This window comes from Pipistrellus hanaki, assembly GCF_964339955.1.
Source record: "Pipistrellus hanaki genome assembly, chromosome: 9".
NCBI lineage: Eukaryota > Metazoa > Chordata > Mammalia > Chiroptera > Vespertilionidae > Pipistrellus > Pipistrellus hanaki.
The window spans coordinates 27115509-27142071 of NC_140511.1; the positions used below are offsets into that span (position 1 = coordinate 27115509).

The 26563-nt window shown below is 42.3% G+C and overlaps 1 protein-coding gene across 1 annotated transcript; it reads right to left on the bottom strand.

The window, feature by feature from the left end:
• Positions 1-2950: 2950 nt before the first annotated feature.
• Positions 2951-22149, bottom strand: MED17 (mediator complex subunit 17). Its single transcript, XM_084895380.1, has 12 exons — positions 21691-22149; positions 18449-18615; positions 16470-16689; positions 13299-13435; positions 12880-12964; positions 11960-12112; positions 10663-10793; positions 9616-9800; positions 8521-8658; positions 7353-7470; positions 5548-5707; positions 2951-3470 (listed from the first exon to the last, which is right to left on the bottom strand). Exons 1-12 carry the CDS (start codon positions 21938-21940, stop codon positions 3259-3261), a joined length of 1956 nt encoding a protein of 651 aa, XP_084751506.1. The 5' UTR covers positions 21941-22149; the 3' UTR covers positions 2951-3258.
• Positions 22150-26563: the final 4414 nt, after the last annotated feature.

Genomic DNA, 26563 nt, shown 5'->3' on the forward strand with positions numbered 1-26563 from the left:
TGGCTGGTCAATGTTTCTCTCTCATCGACGTTTCTAACTCTCTGTCCCTCTCAATTCCTCTCTGTGTAAAATCAATAAAATATATTTAAAAAAAAAAAAAGAAAGAAAAAGAGGGACAGGGTTTCTCAGTTGTGAATTGCCTATTACATCAGTAAGGCTTAGACAATAGTTTCCATCCTAAAGTGCAATTCAGTGAGACTTCATATTAGCTCCAAGTATGTAAGCTATCAACGAAGAACAGGAGAAGGGGATTGAAAGTGAACAGATTAGCCGAACCGGTTTGGCTCAGTGGATGGAGCGTTGGCCTGCGGACTGAAGGGTCCCAGATTTGATTCCCGTCAAGGGCATGTACCTTGGTTGCGGGCACATCCCCGGTAGGGGGTGTGCAAGAGACAGCTGATCGATGACTCTCATTGATGTTTCTAACTATCTCTCTCCCTTCCTCTCTATAAAAAAATCAATAAAAATATTAAAAAAAAAAAAAAAGAAAAGAAAAGAAGTGAACAGATTAAAGACCAAGGCAGATCATTCGGAGAGAGGTCTACCACCGAGCATGGCTTAAATGTGACCTGGAAAAAACTAATGTTGTCATACCTCAAATACAAGGTCTTTAGCATTTGTACATCTGAACAATATAGGACATTCTGAAATCCTTTCTCCTAATGATAAATAAAAATAAAGCTGGTGTCTTAACTATTTTTCCAACCTCTAATTGGCTTCACTCTTAGATAAGTTGCTTAATGCTTTATAGTTGCACAGCACTTTATTATGTAACATCCTTTCCCAACCAAAGTTAAACCTTTTTTTTTTTTTTTAATATATTTTATTGATTTTGTACAGAGAGGAAGGGAGAGAGATAGTCAGAAACATCGATGAGAGAGAGTCATCGATCAGCTGCCTCCTGCACACCCCCCACCAGGGATATGCCCGCAACCAAGGTACATGCCCTTGACCAGAATTGAACCCGGGACATTTCAGTCCCTAAGCCGATGCTCTATTCATTGAGCCAAAACGGTCTCGGCCCAAAGTTAAACCTTTGAGACACCCTTGAGACCAGCAGATGCATCCTCATCTCCATTTCATACATAAGAAAACAGGTGCAGAGAGGGTAACCTTGCCAAGCTGACCCAGCTAAGCAGTAGTAGAACCAACATTCCAGCACAGCTCTATTGCCAATCTGTTAAATGTTTGGTGAGGAACTAACTGGTTTCCTCCATCCTGTCTCCCAAGTTCCAAAGCATATCCTTCCTACTCCAGGTAATTCAGGTTAAAACATGAAGCTGGAAAATGCAAATACAAGGCACAAGAATTGCTGACACAGCAATTGAGCTGTTGTTTCCCTCCACATTTTCTTCAATTTCCACTGTTCCTCAGGTAACATAAGCCCAGTTGGCATGGCTCAGTGGTTGAGTGTCAACCTATGAACCAGGAGGTCACGGTTTGATTCCATGCCCAGGTTGTGGGCTCAATCCCCAGTATAGAACGTGCAGGAGGCAGCTGACCAATAATTCTCTGTCATCATTGTTTCTATTTGTCTCTCACTCTCCTTTTCTATCTGAAATCAATAAAAATATATTAAATAAAAAGTGACTTAAAATGTTGGGGAAAGTGAGGCATATGAGAATCACATTGGCCTTCAGTTATTCCTCAAAGTGTAGAACAGTTGGTAATATCTGTGCATGCGTTTTCATGAGTTCTACTCAGAGTGGTCCTCTTACCAGCTCATGACAAGATAATCATGGAAACAGAAAACAAAGCACTTAGAAATTTTTATATATGTGAGAGCCATTTTATGTCTTTTATAATAAAAGGGAAGCTTTTATACTGTTATCTTTTTAAAATTTAAATTTTCTAGTGGTTAGTTTTTATTATATTTTTCAAAGTATCAATTTGCAATGGTGGGAAGTTTCTTGGTAGTTTGTTAAAAGCTAGTTCTTTGATGAAAATTTGAGGTTCACTGCACTATAGTGTGAGCTTTTCAAAATCACACAAGGCTCCTCATGTGAGACGAACTGTACAAAAGAGCGTGGTAAAATCAGCTAAGGCAACTTTGCGAGCCACCATAATTATGCAGCATCAAAGCGTTTTAAAATTATTAACTGCAGATTCTTACTATTTCAATTTCCATGGATAGCCATATCTTGATCAGAAAGGGAAAAAAGAAAGCAAAACACGGAGGTGTTATAGTATTTTATGGCTGACAGGTACCATTTTTCTTTTAAAAGGAAAAAGAGTAATACAAAGAACTTTTAAAGTAACTTTTTAAAAGTCACGTTTTAAATTATTAAAAGAGAATCCTTTAAAAATTGAAGCTGTACTCATAAAGAAACCACTACCTATATATTATTTATAGTGGTACCAAAAGGCCCATCAGCCTAAATCCCCTAAGGGAAGTTGCTCAGGCTTTTTAGGTTTGGGGGCACTATTTTCAAACATGCACACATGTTACTTGCAAAACGTAATCCATTAATCCATTAGTATTTGCCCTATGAAAAAAACAAGAGGACTAATAATAGAAGACGGGGTCAGACTTTAATGAAAAAAGTGATCCAAGGCCACTGCGTGAAAGCTGGAGTCCCAGAGGCGGGGCGAGGCAGGGGCATGCCCTCTCGCAGGGAGTGGGACAGACCGAAAAGGGGTCCAAGGAAGCCCCAAAGCTGAGAAAGTGCTCATAGCACTATTCAGGTTAGACCCGCGCATGCATTCAGAAGACCTCTGGAGGAAGAGCCCGTCATAAGGCCAGTGCACTGTTTAATAGCTTCAGTAGGGAAGGGAGGGCAAGCTCCTTTGGTTGGCATGTACTTTGCTACACTTCAGGCAGAGGACCTGTCTAGTGAATTCCAGTATGAAATCTGTGCCAGAGTATTAAGCAATCTTTTAACAAATTGTGGACTGAGACAAGTTGATTAAAGACACAACTCATTTAGGCAGTTAATTCAGAAAGTATCTGGAATTTTTAACCATATGTTTTATTTGGTGTCAACATCAAAGGAATGCTTTAAAAAGCACATTCAAACCCATAAGTTAATAACATTTCAAGTTAACTGCACAAAAATAGTATTATTTTACATTTCCCCATAACTAACTGTACATAAATTTCCACAAAGCACTTGTCACTTATAAAGTGAAGGTTCCAAAATGCTAAGTAAACGTTTGGAAGATTTCTCTTCCTTTTGTCTGTATTCGATCTGCGAACACCTCAAATCAAAGTTTCTGGAAACTTCCCTGGAAAAAAAATCTGGACCTTCTGGAAGAATATCATAGTAGACAAGGGCTCAGTGCAGACATAAGCAGCTCCATTTTATACACAAAGTTTCGACCTTCCATTTTACTCCACTGAACTTCTTTGAATGGTCCACGAAGATGATTCCATTTGTTATCTTGTAGAACATCACTTTTTGGGAGGTCTTTACACTGGTTACGTGGAAACTGAACCATAATCTTGCTGCCACTTTCAGGGCCATTGCGCACTGTGGAGCATAATCAAAATATCAACACGCTATTTTTCCAAAATAGAAAAAGTAGATCGTACAACTGCATTCTACCATGATCACAAAAACCTTGTCTGTTACCAACTTTAAAATTCTGTTTAAAATTCGTGCAAGGGCGGCTGCCAGGCTGGGAGCGGCCAGGCCCGGAGCAGCAGGGTCTGGTGCGGCCAGGCCAGGAGCAGGGGCTGCCAGGCTGGGAGCGGCCAGGCCCGGAGCAGCAGCTGCCAGGCTGGGAGCTGCCAGGCCCGGAGCAGCCGGGTCTGGTGCGGCCAGGCCCGGAGCAGCGGCTGCCAGGCTGGGAGCGGCCAGGCCGGGAGCAGCCGGGTCTGGTGCAGCCAGGCCCGGAGCAGTGGCTGCCAGGCTGGGAGTGGCCAGGCCTGGAGAAGCAGCTGCCAGGCTGGGAGCGGCCAGGCCCGGAGCCGCAGCTGCCAGGCTGGGAGCGGCCAGGCCCGGAGCGGCCAGGCCAGGAGCAGCAGCTGCCAGGCTGGGAGCGGCCAGGCCCGGAGCAGCAGCTGATAGGCTGGGAGCGGCCAGGCCCGGAGCGGCAGGGACTGGAGCAACCGGGCCCAGAGCAGCCAGGTTGGGTGCGGCCAGGCCTGTAGCAGCAACAGCCAAGTCCAGAGCAACTAGGTCGGGAGTGGCAGTGACCAGACCCGGAGCAGCTGGTTGTGGAACGAACCAGAGCAACAGAGGCCAGGCCCGGAGCAGCCAGGCCTGAAACAGCTCGCTCCTTGCCTGTCCCTGCCCACGGCTGCCTCTCAGACATGGCTGGAAACTTTTGCGGGAACTTGAGGGTCTGCTGAATCAAGTGATGAAGGCTTAGATCTGGATGTGTTGAGTTAGTATAGCGCTGGGGTGTTGATCTGTGAGTGCCCTGGGTGGGCCTGGATGAGGCTGGTTGACCTATTTGGAAATGTCTTTTGTGTGAAGTGTATCATTGGGCATGTGGAGGTATTATTGATATGAGAAAATGCTAAGTAACAGATTTACTATCTGAAAAGGGATTTACTATCGGGGAAAGGGAGGGAGGAAGAGACTGAACATAAACTGTGCACCTATGGATGAGGACAATGGGGGATGGGGAGGGGGCAGAGGGTGGGGTGGGAACCTGGTGGAGGGGGGAAAGAAATGAGGAACCTTTGTAATAATATGAACAATAAAGATTGATTTAAAAAAAAAAAAAAAAAGGAAAAAAAAGAAAAAAATAAAAAATAAAAAATAAAAAATAAAAAAAAATAAAAATAAAATTCGTGCAAGGGGCTTGGCCCTTGTGGCCCGGCTGCCTCATGGCCCTCCCCCCTCCCCCCTACCCCCCCTGCCCACTAGTCCTCTGGAAGGTCGTTCTGGAAGCATCAAATATATAATGAAACTCAAATGTTCAGAATCAGGACAAGGAGGGATGAAAAAAAGATTATCTTGAATTAAGAACTCTATGTTAATGAGGCTTTAACTATTACTTAGGGAAGAAGAAGAGCATATTTTTAAATTCTTATTAATAAAGATCTAGCAATACCAAGCTTGCAGATACACAACCTGTGATCCTATGGGGAAAAACTTCTAACTACCCACTCATTCTATTATTTAAAGCAGGTGTTAGAAAAGATCATTTTAAGTCTGGAAAACCATAGCACTCCAAATATAACTGTCAACTGGGTAATATGTGTAGGTGCTTGTTCAAGTGCCCGACTCACAGCAAGTGCTTAGTGAAGCACCTCTTCCTCTCTGAGCCGTCCCTTTACCATCTTTAGGATCAGATATCAATCTTCCCAAATCTATAGCAGTACATTTTTAAAAAGCTCTTTTCCATTAAAGATTTCAAACTGCAAGGGTAACAATGACGAAGGCAGTCTTCAGGTGTTCTCTCAGGAAAATGTGTTGCAAGCAAACAATTTTTATAACTACTGAAAGAGAAGTTATAATCTGTTGTTTTGAAAAGCAGCTACGATCAGATACTGTTCAGCACCACTACATGAACTCACTGCAGAGATAAATCACTGTTAGTACATGTAACTATTGAAGCTAATTTAAGGCCAAACTGCCAAAGAAGTAAAAGTACCTGAGATAGCATAGTCGCCATTCGGGGAGGCCACTGTTATAGCGGAGGCATTGCCAATGCTCTCTATGGGCCCAAGCCCCACGTGGTTACTGAAACTCAGCACTTGCCAGCCCATGACCTTGGCTAGCTGCTGAACTGCATGCACCTGATGCTGCGACATCTGTGAATGAAAAAGACACTTTATTGACAATCGGCATGGACATTTTCTTTGCAGTGACCTGACGTTATGATTGCAAACTTTTGGTGGGGTTTTCACTATCTAGCACAGGAACCCTAGGAATCCTCCTGTGTGTGACTACTATTGCAGAAGCTAAAATAGCCCGACGCTCGCTTTCTCTAACTGGCAGCTTTGAGGACAGTACATGACCAGCTGGATGCTCCCATATGGATCACTACATGAGGAGCAACAATCAAGGTAGCAGGGCGTGCTGAGTATCTTCCATTCACTCTTCAAGTCTACTCCAGCCTACTCTGCCCGGGAGCCCGAACTGTATGGTTACATTAACAGCTTTCCATGTCCTCTGGTGTCAGGGTGGGCTCAGATAGTGGGAGCCACCCAGGTAATGAGAACTGGCAGGATGGTAGGGAAGAGAGTGCAGTCAGGGTATTTAGTCTCTTGGTACCTTTCCTGTGAGGTTGTCTGGGCTTGTTGTATCCTGTGAAAAAAGACTGCTGGTCTTCTCAAGGTGGTCTGTTCTAGGTGACTATCCCCATAGGGTTCCTTACTTGTCCCTCCTCTCTCCCTTTGGCTTCACTGGCCTGGCTACATGCTTACTACTAGCAGCAGGCTACCACTTTCCCTGGTGGCTCTCCTGCATCCCCTTTCATAAGCGGATCCTAAGTAATAAACCCCCTGGAGTGTGCCACTTGTTGCCTGTTAGGACCCTGACTGAGACGCAGGGGCAGTTTGAGTACAGTCTGCCACCAGCCGGAAGGAGTAGTGTCAGGATGGCAGCAGTGGCACTGCTCTGGCTGTGGGTCTCACCATCTAGCTTCCTCTGCTCCCTATCCATTTGCAAGCCTTGTCTCTAGACGCCCCACTGATCCTGGGATCTATCCAGCAGCCCTCCAATACATCTCTGTGCATATGCCTAAGTTGACCAAAGCCATTTTAGAGCTGCCAATCCATCAAGAGCTGCCATTCCTCACAAATAAATTTCATTTACTTGGTGCCAAAAAAGCAAGTCAGTGTCTAATATTATTGCTTCAAGTGAGGATGGAGAGCATCAGTATTTTTTGGAATTTTATATGAAAATATAGTATCTGGATCATCACAATTCCAGGAAGGTAAGAAAAATACTGTTGTTACTTTACACTTGTTAAATGTCTGGAAGTTTGTCCAGTGTCACAGAGCAAGTGTGTGGTGGGAGCTGGGACTAGACCCCAGCACTTTTCATACTGCCCCTTAATATGGGGAACGCTTTTATATGGCTTACGGTTAAATACTCCATTTAATATTATGGCTAATGGTCACTATGGTTTTGACCTAATATCGCTTCCTCTGGTTTTCTTGGGTTAATACCTCTCCACCATGTGGCCCTGGAGTGCAAACCTTGGCAAATGTGAGAAAGTTTGACAGTTTTAGGCCTGATCCTTTCTCTTCAACACACACTAAGTGGAAACAAATCCCGGATATTTATCAACACTTTCAAATAAACAACAGATTGTAAGATATGCACTAGAAGTAAGATGGCAGAGAACATGGTTTTCTTTTTATGATTTACCATTTCCCACTGCTTACCCACTTTGGTCTTTAAATGGCCATGGGAGGAAGGGGCTCAGGACTTGTAGTCCGGGCCTCTCACCTGAGACAGAAGGAAGTCCTGCAGCTCCTGCTCCTGGTGAGACAGCATGATGACTCTTCCATCTCTGTGCACCACGCGGATCTGCTCAACTCCAATGTTCAACTGCAGCTGAATGGACCTGGACAGACACATACACTAAAAATCAGAAATGTTCCAAATTACCTTGTAAATGCCACAAAAAACATTAACCCTTATCATAGAAAAAGAAAATAACTTGTGATAAACTACAGCAGCACCCATGCGGTGGGGAGCTTTCTTAGGTTCAACTAACCATCAGAGTCAGGCAGACCACCGCAGGCCACGCTGAGCCCCAGGCTACGAAGGGCACAGGAGAGGAACCGTACTTGCCAGCCGGCCAACGCCGGCTGCTCCTCTGTGGCAGTCCTGGCAGCAGGACATGCAGCTGGCAGCACAGCAGCGGCACACCTGGCTGACCGAGGTGAGCTCCACACAGGGTATGTGTAGTACCTGCCTTGACTTGCAACCCTCAGACACAACAGGAGCCACGCTCACTTGTAACAACTCCACAGGCATGTTTTCCGGGTCCTCACAACAGACACTGACTGCCCAGTTCCACAAGCCACCCCATCCATGGAAATCCACAGGCATTCCTGTCGGGTATTTATAATTCCTCCCAGTCCCAATCCATTTCTTACTGTGAAATCAATCATTTTGCCATAAGCAATGTTGCCTAGTAACCATATGGCATATTTCCTTATCAGGTTACTAGGGGACTAGAGCTAGAGAATTAACCAGAGGTCAAATTCTCATATAGAAAGGGAAAAGGTTTCATCAAGTCTTCACCCTATCCTGAAATAATCAGCAAATAAGTCAGATTATGAACACTATTAACTTGATTTAGATCAAACAAAAAAGCCTCATAAAATAGACAATAACTAACACTCTGATCACAACACTTTTCCAAACCAACATATAAATTGCTAGCACATGACATGTACAAGAAACCTAAAATTCCCCAAGTCAAATAATCTAGATGAACAAATGCAGAAAAAGTAGCACTATACATTTCCACATTTTATAGTACCACATTTTATAGTAAATATTTAGGAAGAAAGCATTTTGGCAATTATCTACATAAAATTATAATTTTTATTAATTAAAGTTTGCCGTATTTCTTCCAAATGAAGAACTTGTTTTTGACACTTACTTGCATATTTGTTCATAACCTTGTGATGTGATTAACACTTTCACACTAGATTCATAAACGTCGTTAATATTTGACCAGTGAGCCTGTATCTGAGGGTCCTCAATGCGACTTGCTAAGCTGTCAATGGTTGCAGCAGTCCTTTTAAAGAAAAGAAGTAAAATTTTTTTGTAAAAGCCACCAAATAAAACAGTAAGATTATAAATCACTTATCAATTTATGGAGATTTGAGAAGCAGGCGACATTTTAAAAATACCACCGTCTGAAAAGCACAGACTTTAAAGCAAGGTCGGCTATCGTGGACCCTCCACAGCGAGGGGACTTCTCCGGTACTAATCTCAGCCTCTAAAAAGAATATAATCATTCTTAAATATCAATACTCGACCCCTGTTAATAAATGACTTGGGACATACCCACGCTGTGATGGAATTGTAATTATTTGCATGAGAAGCTAGAAAAACATTTTGCACAATTAAAACCTTATACTCCAGGGAAGATAAAATAGGAATGAATAAGAACTAAGATTCTTCAAGTGCTAATTATGTACCAAATATTATAAGTGTTTTCATGAATTATATAACTTAATCTTACTAATAACCTTGTGAAATAGATAATATTATTAGCTCCATTTTTCAGAAGAAAAAAGAGCAGTGTAGCAATGTTAAGTAATTTGCTACAAGGTTACAGAGCTGTGAGCCAGTACAAAACCTGGAGTCTAGCTCCAGAGCCAGTAATCTTCCCTTTATATCTTCTTTAAAAATGTTTTTATTGATTTTAGAGAGAGGAAGGGAAGGAAAGAAACATCAATTGGCTGCCCCCCTGCATGCCTCCTACTGGGGGTCAAAGGGATAGAGCCCACAAACACCAGCATGTTAGAAAAAATATACCAAGTTACATGGGCCGTGGATCTGAGTCTTCCCCAAACCTGACAGGACCATTTATAATCATAAGCTCTCATACTGCAGCCACCTTCTTTTCCCTGAGAAGGAAGGTTAAAGCATGTCCAAAATAACACGTGAGATAAATAATAAAGGAAAAAAGGCTGTGGTTTCACAACACACACACACACACACAAGCAATAACTTTGCTCATTCTTACCTACTCCTCAGAAAAATATGCTTTGCTTGTTTAATTATTTTTTCCAGAAGCCCTTCACTGGACTGCAATGAATTGATTTCATTTTTATCAAAAGCTTGAGGACCAGAAAGTCTCATTCTCTTGTGGCCAAAAGGTGCACTTGCTGGATGAGGCATCATGACAGAACTCAAGGTCTGTTTATGAAACTGTAACAACAAGTTGTTATAGACGATCAATATCCACATATTAATTACTACACAGTGCTCAAAGAGCTCACATTTGAAAACATGAAAGCAATGGATCTGAACCACATACAGTGGCTCACAGTCCTGGCACACAGAAACGTGCTAACACCGAGGCCATGCGTAATATGAGTCTGTAAAGAGAAGGGTCCCTCTCAAACTGTTATTTTTTTTTTTCATTTTTAATTGTAGAAGTTTTAAAGTACAAGACCAAGCATTCTTCATAGGCCTCACAATAGAACACATGTAATCAGTACTAGTTAGTCCACTATACCCTCAATTAGAGGCTTCCAAACCTGGCTCCTATAGAACCACCTGCAGACCTTGGAAAGAACACTGATTCTCGTACCATCACAAACAACTGAACCACGTGGGGATGAGGCAGGGGAGGCTGGCATGTAAGTTTCTCATGGGTTCTTTTGAAATTGGCCTAAGCTGTGAACCAACACTCTGGAAACCCCATTTTAGATGGCCTGTAAGTGGTACATGTCCTGAGACGGGAGGACTATCCTGTTCACAGGCTTTGGCATGTCCTTTCTCCTCATCACTCAATCAGAACCACTCTTCCCTCTGCGCCCTTTAACATGCGTTTCTTATACCTCACTATAAAACATGTGGTATCTTTCAACCACTAGCAGCTGTGCTAGGGAACAGAGACTCTTCTGATCATCTCTGTATTCCCCATGCAACAGCAAAAATCATTCTCATCACCGACATGAATGTCATTGTTATGTGATTAATGAGGACTCGGCAGGGGGGAGCTTGTGCGTTTTCACTGTTCTGGACATGCTCACCGCAATGCAAACGAAAGTATTTATTTCATTACCTCTCTAATCAACAGATGCAAATTATGCTCTAGGACATAAAGGTGGTCCTCCGGACTTTGCTTCTCTGTAGCAAATTTTTGGGATTTCTTGTCATTTGAGGAATGGCACAAAGAAATGGATAACTGCAAGCCTATTTATAAAAAGAAGTAGAACAGATATCAATAATCTAAACTATGAAAAGGCACAACCTGTCTTTATAAAGTATAATCACAGCCCATTCTCAAAAATTCACATTAGGATTACTACACAATGCTCAAAGAAGAGCTCACATTTGGAAACATGAAAGCAAATGGATCTGAACCACATCAAGAGGCATTCTAAACTTAAAGAGGAAGCTTCAAAATGACTATTCATGAATGCAATAAACTACCATGTATTTTTAACAATTCAAATTCTGTTGACCTTGTGCGGTGGCTAAAGACAGGTGAACAGAAGCTATATATTAATTAGTTTTTTCTTCCTTTAGATTAAAAAAATGATTTAAGCCAAAATGGGTTTGGCTCATGGATAGAGAGTTGGCCTGCAGACTGAAAGGTCCCAGGTTTGATTCCGGTCAAGGGCATGTACAATGGTTGTGGGCACATCCCCAGTAGGGAGTGTGCAGGAGGCAGCTGATTGATGATTCCCTATCATCGATGTTTCTAGCTCTCTATCCTTCTCCCTTCCTCTCTGTAAAAACTCAATAAAATATAATTTAAAAAAATGATTTAAAAAACAAAACAAAAACCCGAAAGAGTTGGTATATGGTCTTACTAACTAGGCGAGAGATACTCTCCCCTGCTTCCAAGGGAACCAGGATGAAGATTATCATCCCTTGACAAGATCTAGAAGATACTCCTCAAAATTCATGTAAAAAACAAGTGTCCAGCTAACTACAGACTCATCTCCAGGGTAAATCTAACTGCCTTTTAAACATATAATTAAAATCTAATTTCCATAAATTTAGAAATATTACGGGAACATAATAAATTAAGCATTTCTAAGTGACATCTCAGGCAATAAGGCAGGATCCCTGCAAAGTCTTCCACACATGGCAATAGCAGAGACACCTCAAAGCAATTGTGGCTGAATAACGGTCTTGCTAGTGCAAATTTTGAACACGTGCTGTTTAAAATTTGGAGTTCCACTATTTAGGTCATAGAATCAGTAGTGTGGCTTGTGTGGCATGCTTTCCCAGCTGCCGTTATGGACAGCACACCACCTCTCTGCTCTCACTGTTCCTTTGACAACTCTTTATCCTGTTTCCCAAACCCCAAAGTCCTATTTATAAATCTTGGAAGGGTTGGTTGCTCGTACTTGGAAAGGGCTGAGAGATGATCTGGTTTTTCACCACAATGTGAGGGATCTGTGATTTAATTTGAACAGCTTCCCGGGAGAGCTGTGCAAAAATTTCTTTACATAAGAGAACATTTTGTGCTGCTTCTAATTTCATCTGCCAGTGTGGGGAACCTGAAAGACAGAAGACATATACATATGTAAATTATCTAAGTATATTGTGCATTAACTAGCTTCAATGGTGAACAGAATACATACAACAGAAGTTCAGAAATATTATTACATTACAGGAGGAGGATCTGGGGGAGATAATAGATTAACCGAAGGACTTGTATACATGCATATAAGTACAACCAATGGACATAAAACTCTGGGGAGGGAGGGGATGTGTGGGAGGGAGGAAGGGGGGCAAAAAAAATCAATAAAATATGTAAAAATAAAAAAAAATTAAAAAAAAGAAGTATTACATTACAGCATATACTTTCCAAAATACAGAAATTATTGCTTCTTTTACACAAAGAAAACTGGTAAATAAGGTCAATCTTAAAAAAAAGATTACACAGCCGAAACCGGTTTGGCTCAGTGGTAGAGCGTCGGTCTGCGGTCTGAGGGGTCCCAGGTTCGATTCCGGTCAGGGGCATGTATATTGGTTGCGGGCACATCCCCAGTAGGGGGTGTGCAAGAGGCAGCTGGTCGATGTTTCTCTCTCATCGACGTTTCTAGCTCTTTCTCTCCCTTCCTCTTTGTGAAAAATCAATAAAATATATTTTAAAAAAAATTACACAGCTCTTTACTAATGGTTAATCAACAAATTATAAATAGAACATTTCTACTGGTTTTTACTCCAAAATTCCTATTTTTCCTATCTATATTTACCTTTAGATTATTTGTATGTTTAAGTCAGTTAAGACTAAACATTAGAGGATAGAACATAACTATACCTGGTTTGGATTTGGGCAAAGGCCGTTTGAAGAGGTTAACCGTGCCCAGGTCGCCTATGTCTGGAGCCTGTTTTTGAATGGAAACCTATATGACAATAAAGACACATACACAAATGTTAGCACATTAGTCTCTGGGCTATTAAGAAATTACTTGAGCCAAAACCGGTTTGGCTCAGCGGTAGAGCGTCGGTCTGCAGACTAAAGGGTCCCAGGTTCAATTCCAGTCAAGGGCACGTACATTGGTTGCGGGCACATCCCCGGTGGGGGGTGTGCAAGAGGCAGCTGGTCGATGTTTCTCTCTCATCGACGTTTCTAGCTCTCTATCTCTCTCTCTTCCTCTCTGTAAAAAAATCAATAATATATATATATATCAATATATATATATATAGAAATTACTTGAAAAATACTCTGACAAATACCTTGATATATGCAGATCCCTCTAAATCACTAGGAATTTGAACATCCAGGGGACAGTAATCTTCAGGTATCTTCTTATCTAGATCAATATCTGTATTCTTTATTACTTCAAATGTACCATGATGGGGAAAGAGAGATCCTAGTAGGGTATTAAAAATAGGAGAAAAAAAAAAAGCAATGAACACATTTAACATACATTAAGTAAAAAGTAATATTTTACATCCACATCATTGAATCATACTAGTAAGTTAAGTTCCCACCAAAACATGTGTTCAGGGGGAAAGAGGAAGGGTTGGTGAGCAAAGGGAAGAAAGGAAGCAGGAGAAAAGTTTTATCTACCTTAAAAAAAGAACACTCCCTAGTCTAATGCTATTATTATAATATGAACTCCATGTGCCATCCAAATTGTTTTATTCCAATAGTTTTCATAAAATAAATATACTTCTTTAAAAAAAAATTAAAAATATATATATATATATATTTCTTTCTTTATTGATTACATATATATCCTTATCCCCCTATTGTCCCTGCTCCCACCCTCCACTCATGCCCTCACCCCCCAGGTGTCTGTGTCCATTGGTTATGCTTATATGCATGCATACAAAAAAAAAAAAAAAAGGAAAGTACATTAAAAAACACCATATCAGCACAGATGGTTCTAGCATAAAATAAAAACCCTGTATTCACTCCAGAACTCTCTACCTTTAGAAGAGGGGCTGTGCATGAAGTCCTTCCATCCAAAACCTGGGATGGAAGGACTTCATGCACAGAATTCAGAATGTCCATTTGACTTAAGATATAAAAATATTAATCTAAAAGTCTGGTTCTTACCCTTACAAAAAAACTTATATATATTTGATTTCAGAGAGAAAGGGAGAGGGAGAGAGAGATTTAAACATCAATTATGAGACAATCATTGATTGGCTGCCTCCTGCATGCTCCCTACTGGGAATCAAGCCCATAATCTGGGCATGTGCCCTAACGGGGAATCAAACTGTGACCTCCTGGTTCATAGACTGAGGCACAACGGCTAGGCAAAATGAATGTACTTCCTGGAGATTAAATACTTTTGGAGCTCAGCCTCTAGAATCAGATTGCAAGTGAAGTGCTCATAATCCAGCAAGGACAAAAGGACAGTGTGTACACTACTCTTTTTTTAATCAGTCCCTAAATTTTTTTATGAGGTGCTTTTGTTCAGTGCAAAAGTTTCGGTAAGTTGTTTTGACTGCTGAATTATGTCAAGAGTGAGTGATTATCAGTAATTGCTGTTTTATAACAAGGGAAGATGGTCAAGATCTTCTTGCAATTAGGAACAAATGTAATCAAATCCTTTTATAATCATGGGTGACTGTCCCACAGAAATTGGGTAAAGTACTTGCACATAATTATTTGTTGGCAAGAACTTACAACGCCCACAGCTAGAGAGTACAGCTTCTACAGTCCGCCTAATAAAATGTAAAAATGTCTTTATCATCTTGAATTCATCTTTGTAATGGGATTTTGCCTTCAGAATTCAAAATTTCCCAATTCACAGCAATGCTGAGGCACACAGGTTCTCTACTATTTGACTTAAACCACCTCAATCTACCTTCCTTTAATTTTAGAATAATGCTGACTTGCTCTAGCAAATTAATTCTTTTTTTAAAAAAATATATTTTATTGATTTTTCACAGAGAGGAAGAGAGAGGGATAGAGAGTTAGAAACATCGATGAGAGAGAATCATCGATCAGCTGCCTCTTGCACACCCCCTACTGGGGATGTGCCCGCATCCAAGGTACATGCCCTTGCCCGGAATTGAACTTGGGACCTTTCAGTCCGCAGGCCGACGCTCTATCCACTGAGCCAAACCGGTCCTGGCAAAATTAATTATTTTAAAATACTGATCTACTAGACCTGGCCAAGTAACTCAGTTGTTTAGAGTATCAAGGTTGAGGGTTCGATCAGCTGTCAGGACACATACAAGAATCAACCAATGAAGGCGTAAATAAGTGAAAACAACATATTGATGTCTCTCTCTCTCTCTACCTTCCTCTCTCAAATCAACAAATTAAAAAACATATATTGATCTTTACTATTATTAGCTCAACAATCACAGCCAAGGCTCCTTGCTTTATCCCTTGGTATTCAAAACCTTTATACCATTGAACCGTGAGTCTTTTAACTTTTACTTTGTAGTTCCTCTGAATACAATTCAGCAGCTTAAAGACACTTCCATAAATACTCTGAGAAACCTGCTTTTATAGCCCAACCACAAAGAATGTACACCAAGACATGTGAATTCAAGATCATCAAACTTTAGTATATGTCCACAAAGTATATTCCTTGCAGCCACGGTTGAATGGGAAAAGGGTAGGAAGGGTGTTTTCACCATTCTCTCTTCATCCAGGATGTGAAAACAGCTTAGCAGATTGAAGGGAAGAAAACAAATCAAAACACCAAAACAACAGAAATGTTTCTTTTCTCCTTTAGGCCCAGTTTTTTAAGGTTTACAGGTGAGCCTCTGATTATGAATCCAGTCCTACCTTTTTATTTCTGACATATATTATATGTTAATTATGATTCAGATTATGTTAAACATAAACCCTATCTTTGAACTTTCTGTTAAATGTATCCAAAGGTTTTCACATTGAATCTATAAACTATCCTATATAATAAAAGGGTAATATGCAAATCGACTGAATAGCTGAACGACTGATAGCTATGACATGCACTGACCACCAGGGGGCAGATGCTCTATGCAGGAGCTGCGCCATGATGGTCAGTGTGCTCCCACAGGGGGAGCGCAGCTCACAGGTGGTGAGCACAGCAGTGGTAGCAGGAGCCTCTCCCACCTCTGTGGCAGTGCTAAGGATGTCCGACTGCCTGCTTAGGCCCCCTCCCCATCAGCTGGATATCCCCCGAGGGCTCTTGGACTGCAAGAGGCCATATACTGGGCTGAGGGACCCTCCGAGTGGATGTATCTTGTGCAGCAGGCCTCTAGTTTATATATATTTATCTAGGGCTATAAAAGTAATTTAGTTTCTTCAGGCTAAATTTACAGAAATTAAAACTTTAATATGTAACATGTAACTGAGAAACAACATATTATAGAATATGTAACATTACAATCAATTCTGTATATTACTTTTATAAACTTTAGTTTAAAAGCACAGTTTTTAATAGTAATCTATACCTGCACTTCTGTAGCTTAGATCTCCAAGAATTTTATCTCCAACTTTTCTAAGTTTCCAGTGTTGCCTTAATCTCAGAAGCTCAGAGTTGAAGTCTCTTTGTAGCTTATTTTCTTGATTTTCGGTAACTGATTTAGTCAGTCTTTCTGCGCCCTTCAATAGGATTTGTGCTGCTCCAGCAAGTGACTTCTTTTTAGATATCAACTGTAGTGTCTGAGGATTCTACCAAAACAATTCAAAAGAGTAGTTCTGTATTATTTTTAAATGATTTGAAAATTACACATTTTCCCAGTAGCAACATACCTACTAAAGAGATTTCTAAATTAAAGCAAAGAGGGGGGGAAATATACATAATATGTATTTTTTAAAAATAATAACCTTAACCCATTTCTTTGGTCAACTCAAATAAAGACTCAGGTCAAACCAAAATCAGTGCCGTGGGCTACTCCTCAGAACTGACCCTGCATCACTCTGCCCAGCTCAGTTAGGCTCCCTCCCTCTGTGTCTGGACACTCCTCACTCACGTGTATACTCTCTGGTGGCACTTATTAAACTTCTGATGAAGGTCTATAACGCCTACTTGAATTGAAACCTCTATGATGGCAGAAACCACTATATCCACAGGCCCTAGAACAATGCCTGGCTTGTTATATTTTATTTAATGAATAAATGAATGACTCCACCGACTACAGCTATAAAATTATCTTGTATTACAGTGAGCTACCTAAGTGCCTTTCAAATGAATACTGAAACCAAGCAGCATTAATATTAAATGTATTTCACTGAACGCTAATTTTTGGAAAACTGATGAGAAATCAAAAATCTGTAATGGCTGCACCAGTACTATATACACATACATAAATATCCACAGTCACCACCAATTTGCACAGTACATTCACCACACATACTTCCAAACAGAAAGTGTTCTGGCTATGTAAGCGTCAAAATCATCAAGTTTCACAGCAATGTCACAATAACCTTTTGCTCGTGGTAGAGGACCTAATTCTAAGTTCCTGAAGAGCTCAAGAAACTCCTGCAATTCCTTTTTCAGAGAAGCACTGAGGTGGAAAAGGCAGTGGGCTCTGAATGAGGTGCTGGAGGTCTCAGCTTGGCTCTCTAACCACTGGCTTCCCTGCAATCTGAACACATCACTGATCTCCCTGGACTTAGTTTTCTCTCTGTAAGATGAAGGAAGCAGATTTAATGTTCTCTAAGAAGTCTTCCAAAGCAATGTTTCTAGATTCTGAAACTTTTTCCATGTGAGTAATTAAGTAATTCACTTAATTTTATTTACAAATAGATTCTTATAACCCTTATTTCCTCTCCACGCCATTAATTAACTTGGTCACGACCTTGATGCTTGTTTTCCTTAAAAACCTTCTCAGCTGACCTCCCCAATTTCAGACTCTTCATTCACCAATTCACCCCTTTTCCGCATCCCTTTCATCTTCTAATGTTCAAACCTTGAACACACTCATCAGAGCTCAGTAATTTTACCTTGCTTTCAATATCCTCCATAATTGGGCTTTTCTAATTTTTCTAACCAGGCCCTAAAACGGAGGGGAGGGATTAGAAGAAAAAATGAGAAAATAACTTACTCAAGGTCACAGGGCTATTGAGGACAAAGGCAGGATTTGAACCCAGGTCCATCTTACCCCAAAGTCATTCTGTCATAACATTTTTGTATAATATATTGTAGACTAAGAATGCAGGCTCTAAGACTTTGTTAAGATTTGGGAAACTTTAAAGTATTATATTTTTAATGAGACTTAAGTTTCCCAAAAGTCACTGGAATATTAATAAAATAATATTAGTATAACGGATACAGTTTTATGAATTTGTTTTGAGCCAGTTAGTCTTTAAATCTTCACCTTGACTTAATTTTGCATGAAAGGAAAAGGGAACAGTAGGCACACAGCCTAAAAAGTGATCCTGGGATTTAACAAAATGGTACCATTATCCATCTAAAGCCCACAAATACCTGTTTTGGAGGAAGTCCATCCTGAGAAACCGGATCAAGAGTCATAAATTTTTTATCCCTAACAATACTGAGAACATCATAGAGAACGCACATCTCTGTCAGGGCACTTCGCAAATTGTTCCTCACTGAGTCCCAAGGCCAAAGGGAAGGCTGAAATTTTACCAACCCTAAAAAGAAAAAGAAAAAAAAAAAAAAAAAAAAAGAAATACATGAATATTAGTTATAATGAATAAAAGCTAGGATGCCCATTCAGAGGTTTTAAATAACTAAAAAATAATAATAATAATAAATTTTATTTCAAAATTAGAGGCCCAGTGCACGAAATTAGTGCATGAGGGTTGGGGGGGGGGGTGCCCCTCAGCCCAGCCTGCACCCTCTCCAATTGGGATTGGGCCTAAACAGGCAGTTGGACATCCCTCTCACAATCCAGGACTGCTGGCTCCCAACTGCTCACCTGCCTGCCTTCCTGATTGCCCCTAACCACTTCTGCCTGCCAGCCTGATCACCCCCTAACCACTCCCATGCCAGCCTGATTGATGTTTAACTGCTCCCTTGCCAGCCTTTTTTGCCCCCAACTTCCTTCCTCTGCTGGCCAGATCACCCCTAACTGCCCTCCCCTGCAAGGTTGATTGTTTCCAACTGCCCTCCCCTGCTGGCCACCTTGTGTCCACATGGGGGCAGCCATCTTGTCTGTTGGAGTGATGGTCACTCTGAATATCACTCTTTTATTAGATAGAATAGAGGCCTGGTGCACGGGTTGGTTTGCCCTGAAGGATGTCTCGGATCAGGGTGGGGGTTCCCTTGGGGGTGTGGGGTGGCTTGAGTGAGGGGCTTATGGTGGTTTGCAGGCCGGCCACACCCCCCAGCAACCCAAGCAGAGGCCCTGGTAGCTGGAATTTATTTATTTTCTACAATTGAAACTTTATAGTCTGGAGCAGAGCCAAGCCTTCTGCTTGCTCCGTGGCTGCTGCCATTTCTGTTTGGATTTGTTTACCTTATATACTTGAAACTTTGTACCTTGAGGGGAGGCCTAGGCCGGCTAGGGCAGGCGGAAAGCTTGGCTTCCGCGATTGCCTGGGAAACCCAAGCCTCTCTCCTGCTCTCTGTGGCTGTAGCCATCTTGGTTGGATTTATTTGCATACTCACTCTGATTGGCTTATGGGCGTGGCTTGCGGGTGTAACGGAGTGATGGTTAATTTGCATATTGCTCTTTTATTATGTAGGAGGATATGCATAACCAATGGACACAGGCAATAGGGTGGTGAAGACCAGGAGGGTGGGAAAGGGAAGGAGTTGGGGCTGGGAGAAGAGGGAGATAGGGGAGTAAATGGGAGATGTAATACTATTAACAATAAAAATAAATTAAAATTTTTTTTTTAAGAATTATTTTTAAAAATTCTGATATGCCCGAAACCAGTTTGGCTCAGTGGTAGAGCGTCGGTCTGCGGACTGAAAGGTCCCAGGTTCGATTCTGGTCAGGGGCATGTACGTTGGTTGCGGGCACATCCCCGGTAGAGGGTGTGTAAGAGGCAGCTGGCTGATGTTTCTCTCTCATCGACGTTTCTAGCTCTCTATCTCTCTCTCTTCCTCTCTGTGAAAAATCAATAATATATATATATATATATATTTTTTTTTTTTTTTTAAATTCTGATATGTACAGAATTGCCATGTTGTTTCTCAAAAAGGCTCTATCAATTCACATTCCAAACCCTGGATATTAACAATCTTTTAAATTTCTGCTAATCTTATGCATGAAAATAGTATGATGTTTTAACTCGCCTCCCCCTACTAGAGATCTGAGGTCTTTCCTCTGTGAGCTGACTGCTTATATGTTTGGCTTCTTTTTCCAGTGACTTGTCCTTTTCTTTGCAAGTTGAAGGGGCTCTGAATATGAAGGATATTAACCACTGTGGGCCAATATTTTTCCCAGTCCATCACTCAGCTCTTCACTTTGTTTATGGCTACTCCTGTTGCCTATTACTATAACAAGAATTGTGAATATTTTTTATCTTTGGCAAGAATGAGAACCCCAAAACCATTCATATTTTTTCTACAATTCTCTAGCCTCTCTCCTTCCAGTTTTGTTTCCCATTTACTACAGAGCATCCTGGATAATCTTTTTAAACAAAATCATCTGCCTACTTAAAATCCTTCAAAAGCTTTCAGTTGTCATCCTGACAAAAGCCAAATGCTTATCCTGGCAGACTAGATTGGCCTCCGTCTACCTCTTAAACCTTTATCTCACACTCCAATCAATACAGGTGTTACCATCGACGCTCACAATTGCACAGAGAAACAAAGGAACCCGTTCAACCTCACCCAGGTCAAAAATGGCAAAGCAGAGAACTCCAGGGCTCTTAACCACAGTATGCCAAGTGACAAAAGCTCTATTTAAAACGTCAACACTGCACCAGTAACATGTTTCAAACGCTACAACTCAAGGAAACTTGCAGAACGATACGGGGTACTGATAGTAAAACAAAACCCTAAATTGTCCAGCTATGAGAGAGAGAGAGAGAGAGAGAGAGAGAGAGAGAGAGAGAGAGAGAGAGAGAGAGCGAGCGAGCGAGCGCGAGCGCACGCCCCGGCTGGTTTTCTCAGTGATTAGAAAAAAAAAACCTGTGGACTGAAGGGTCGCGGGTGCGATTCTGGTCAAGGGCAGGTAACTCTGTTGCAGGCTCAATCCTGGGGCCCCTGCGGGAGGCAACCAATAGATGGTGTCTCTCTCTGTCTTTCCCCCTCCTTTCCAATCTCTAAAAAATCAATGGCTAGCCGAAACCCTTTTAGCTCAGTGGATAGAGCATCTGTCTGCGGACTGAAGGGTCCCAGGTTCGATTCCGGTCAAGGGCATGTACCTTGGTTGCGGGCACATCCCCGGTAGGGGGTGTGCAGGAGACAGCTGGTCGATGTTTCTCTGTCTCATCGATGTTTCTAGCTCTCTATCCCTCTCCCTTCCTCTCTGTAAAAAAAAAAAAAAAAAAAAAATCAATAAAATATATTTTAAAAATAAATTTAAAAAATCAAAGGATAAAATATCCTCAGATGAGGATTAACAAAAACAAAACAAAGAAGACCAAAGTCACTGTTCTGCGCGGGTGTTACTTTCATACAAACCTCTTACTTTTTTAAAAGGACACACAGCATCTCACGGAGCACAGAAGAGACAGGGTGGCATTTCCCGGGCGGGTCCTGGGACGTCCGGACGGACCGGCGGACGCCAGGGGCAGACCCCCGGGCCTTACCTTCCTCGTCGTCCTGGTCCGCGCTGGTCCCGGCGCCCGGCCAGTCCTGCGCGTCGCCCTCGGCGGCCCCGGCCTCCTCCTCTTCGGAGCCCGAGCCCTGGCTGAAGTCGATCCGCTGCGCCAGGCGCGCCAGGTTCTGGGACATGGACAGCGGCTGCAGGTACGTCTCCGTGCCATCCAGGCCCACCTCCTGGACCTGCTTCTCGCAGGCCGACTCGATGCTGATCCGCACGGCGCGCACCCCGGACATGCTGGCGGCCGGGCCAGCGGCGGGAGGACCCCGCGCGAGCCAGAGACCGAGCGGGGAAGCCGGAGCGCCTCCGTGGGGAGCCGGCGGCCTGGGGAACGCGGCGCCCCCGCGGGCTGTCGGGAAACCGGGCCGCTGCTCCTCCGCCGGAAACAAAGCTGAGAGCCCGGCCGCCTTCCCAGAATGCACCGCTGCGGGACCCTGTCCGCTGCGCGTCTCGGGGAACGAAATCGACGGGGCGCGCGCTCCAGCGGCTTCCGGGCAAGAACTTCCGGTGAATTCGCGTGTGGCAGCGGCGGGAAGGTTTGACTGCTGGAGGCGCGGAGCGCGGCGGCAGCTGGGGACCCCAGTGCAAAGAGCGTAGGGAGGCTGGTTCCTGGGGTTCGTCTGCATTTTAGGTGTTATTTGTTCCAAAGTCGTGGAGGAGGGAAAACTGGAGAACGCCGGAAAGAGGTAGGGAAGAAAATGAATGGGTCCCAGGATCTTAGCATGGGAAATCCCCTGGGAATGCTGAGATTTGACATTTTACACCTGGAGTAGAAACGTGTCTGAAGAGTTCCAAAATAGGGTGTAGTTTGGGGGGTGGGGGGAGATAATTGTGCTTATTACTAGTTAAAGTTATCCTTCATAATTACTTTATTCGCTGCTTTCCAGTTAGTTGTAGATTTCATGACGGCGACTGTCTTCTACAAGCCTAATAGACACAGGCATGTATGCGCTTAATAAACATTTATTTTATGCCTGACAGAGGATAAGTAATATGTATAAGATTAAGAAGTAGTGGTAGTCCGGCTGGTGTGGCTCAGTGGTTGAGCATCAGCCTATGAACCAGGAGGTCACGGTTCAATGATTCGGGTAAGGGCACATGTTGTGGGCTTGATCCCCCAGTAAGGAGTATGCAGGGAACAGCAAATCAATGATTTTTTCTCATCGTTGATGTTCCTATCTCTCCCTCTCCCTTCCTCTCTGGGGGAAAATATATATATTAACTTCAGTGTCTGAGTCCTCCCCTCCTCCTCCAAAGTATTGCATTACTAATAATTTCACCGGGAAAAGATGGATTATTTCCTATTGCAAAACTTTACTTAATTTATGGAATTATATATACAATTTAGGAATCTTTCCAAGTTTTATTCTGACCAAATATCCAAGTTTTTTTTGGTTTTTTTTTTTAACAACTTTATAAAGTTATTCAGGAAAAATAAATATGCCTGGTGTTAGTCTCTACCAAAACAGAATATACGTGGCAGGGTATGTTAGGAAGGGGGTGGGGGGTTGGTGTTTGAATTTTAAAGAGTAACCTATTTTTGGCAAGCATAATCATGTTTAAGATCTAGTGTGCTTGACTATTTATGCCAAAATTTGTAAAAAGTTTGAATCCTTTATTTTAAATTTAATATTTTTCATAGATTCTAGTTTTGTTAGTTACTGTGCCTTTAAACATATTTCTCACTTCATCTTTATAAGGTGCTCATACTTCGGCATTTGGCTGGGGCATTGCAGTCCCAGCTGGGCTTATTCACACACTTGAGGGCCAGATGACCTATAGTAGGCTCAGCTGGTTAATTCTATTTCGAATTATAGGTCTATAGGCACTCTGATGACTCTGTACCATACATCTCTCATTCTTGTATTTTATGGCAATGGCAGAGATACAAGAGGTAAGCCTTGCCTGGCTGGTGTGGCTCAGTTGGTTGCATGTCGTCCCATGCACTAGGAAGTTGCTGGTTCTATTCCCAATCAGGACACATGCCCAGGTTGTGGGCTACACCCCCAGTAGGGGGCATGCCAGAAGCAGCTGATAGATGTTTCTCTCTCATTGATGTTACTCTCTCTCTCCCTCTCTCATCCTCTCTCTGAAATCAATAAAAATATTTTTAAAAAAGAGGCACACCGTGCCTGCATTACATGCCTAACATCCATAAGTCCCATGACCAAGCTCAAAAGTCAAGGGTGGGCCGAAACTGGTTTGGCTCAGTGGATAGAGTGTCAGCCTGCAGACTGAAAGGTCCCAGGTTTGATTCCGGTCAAGGGCATGTACCTTGGTTGCTGGCACATCCCCAGTAGGGGGTGTGCAAGAGGCAGCTGATCAGTGATTCTCTCTCATTGATGTTTCTAACTCTCTATCCTCTATCTTCCTCTCTAAATAATAAAATATATTTTTTTAAAAAGTCAAGGGTGGGAGAGGGAATACATTCAGCTTTCTTACTTGGAGAAACTATAGAGCAGTGCTTCTCAACCTTTCTAATGCCTTGACCCTTTAATACAGTTCCTCATGCAGTGGTGACCCCCAACCAAAAATTATTTTCGTTGCTTCTTCATAACTAATTTTGCTACTGTTATGAATTGTAATGTAAATATCTGTGTTTTCCGGTGGTCTTAGGTGACCCTGCTAGCAGTTCTCGACCTATGGGTCGAAACTGCTACCAAACTCCTACCATATGTCACCTCCCTAGCTAAGTTTCAACAAGTAATACAATATTTTGTTTAAAGAAGAACTCAAGGGCCTGAACAGAACTCCGAGGGCTCCCCATCTTTATACCCGCCAGGATTACAGTTATACATTAAAACCTGGAAAGAAGGAACTCCAAGAACTCAACACCCCTATGGATAGGGCCTCTTACTGTCCTGTCCTCCACTTCCACAGGAGTCAACATTGCTTCATCTCTAGTTGGATATGTCACACACGCGTAAAACTTATTTCAACTCTACTAACCACGAGTAAAGCCTTATTGCCACTCTACTAAGCCTGAGAAATCAAGCAAGATATGGGAATTTGAACCAATTGAAAACTTAAAGTTTCTCTTCAAGAAAAAGACAACCCTCAGATAAGTTTACTTCTCAATTTCTGTTATTATTTATAAACTTCTTAATATCCTTTTGGTTTGGCTTTCTACTCCTCTGCTGTCTTACAATTCCTCCCTCTTCCCTGTGAAAACCTTCTCAGAATTACTCTTTATTGGATCAACAATCCTTTCCAAAACTCTTCTTGGATGCTTACTTATTTATGCACTCCTTCAAGGCTTGCTTAGACCTTTTCTACAATCTTACACCATGAGTAATTTCCTTCTATTTCTATTTCTGGCTTCACAAGTCTCTTTAGGACGAGGCACAATAAACAACACTCTAAAACCAGAACCACAACCATGGGACCAAAACTCACTAATTAGGATTACCAAGGCTATAGCATCGGGGAACATCACTAATTGCTGGGTCTGTCACAAGCACCCAAAAGCTCTAGGCCCCATACAATATTTAGCTAAGCCAGAGAACAGATTCGGTAATGAAACCTGGCGCTCAGAGCTAGCATATATTTCCAAACCAAGTACGTATGCCACCCTTTTCACTCTGGTTAACTTAACTTCCTCTCCATCTATCTGCCTATATACTGCAACATCTAAACATAAGCCTGCTCGTCTGGGAAAAGAGTTTCCTGTCTGCAACAAAACTAAGACTGCTCTGTGTAAACTTAGAGCCTTATATTATTCCACGTTGTGGCCAGCGAATATTTCCTCATGTAGCACCCTTGTTCCTATGGTTTTAACTAGCTCCTCCAACACAATCTGTGTTCCTGAGGGAATGGTTTACATATGCGCATATTCCATGAACTGGACCGCAGGCACTGGTTCCGTGCACACCACCCCTACGGGATACATGGCCACTTCATGCCTAAATCCCTATCTCATTTACGGAATGTGCACCGTAGGATATTTAACTCCTAGCCTGGCCATCTACAAGGAAACATCAACACCTTCCCAGCACAAGAGAGGACTCCTAGACAACAACCCCTTAACTTGGACAAGAAAGTCCTTTACTTCCCTTGTCCCCTGGGCAGGATACATGGAACATGAATTCATCCTTCTTAATCTCACAGCTGAATTAGAAAAGCTCTCAAGTGAAACAGGGGGAGCCCTCCATGAGCTACAACAGTCCCTCAACTCTTTAACCAATATAGGCTTAGACAATCGGATTGCCCTGGACTATCTTTTAGCCTCAGAAGGAGAGGTCTGCGCTATTCGGAATACTGCATGTTGCACCTACATCAATAACTTCGCCAAAGTAGAAACAAGAATACGTGAGATTCTAAACCACGCAACCTGGTTAAAGAACCTAAGAGAATCCTAACTTTTGCCAGGTCTGGCAACCTCACTTGCTTAAAATTGGAAAAATTGGTTATGGTCTCTCCTTGAACTCTTATAATCCCTCTCATCATATACTAGGGATACTGCTATTTGGTCCCTGTTCATTTAACCTACTTGTAAAATTTGTCTCTTCCAGATCACAGCAATTCCACCTCAGATAATGGTTCATCAGGGTTTTCAACCTTCCCAAACACCCCTGCAGAAATTAGCTCAACGTCCTGATCAAGCTGGCCAACGAGTCCAAGAACCTTACCTTATGCCCTGACAGATAGCAAGAGAATGAGACCCAATCCTAACTTCGCCCGTTTGTCAGCAGGAAGTAGCCAGATGATTGTCTTCATCCATAATCCCCCCCCCCCCCCCCCCCCCCCCCCCCCATCGAATTGGGTGTCAAACTCTTGAGTGGAGAATGTTAGGTTAGGCAGTTAGATAGATAAGAGCAGGGCAGAGGCAGGACAAACTGATCAAAGACCATGTTTAAATA

Excerpts from the sequence above, each read along its gene's own strand:
- MED17 (XM_084895380.1), bottom strand. The coding sequence starts at position 21,940 with ATGTCCGGGGTGCGCGCCGTGCGGATCAGCATCGAGTCGGCCTGCGAG. Across the intron at positions 16,690-18,448 it reads ATGGACTTCCTCCAAAACAG|AATCCTCAGACACTACAGTT; the intron begins GTATTTGTGGGC and ends TTGTTTTGGTAG. Across the intron at positions 10,794-11,959 it reads CATCTCTCAGCCCTTTCCAA|GCTTGCAGTTATCCATTTCT; the intron begins GTACGAGCAACC and ends TTTTATAAATAG.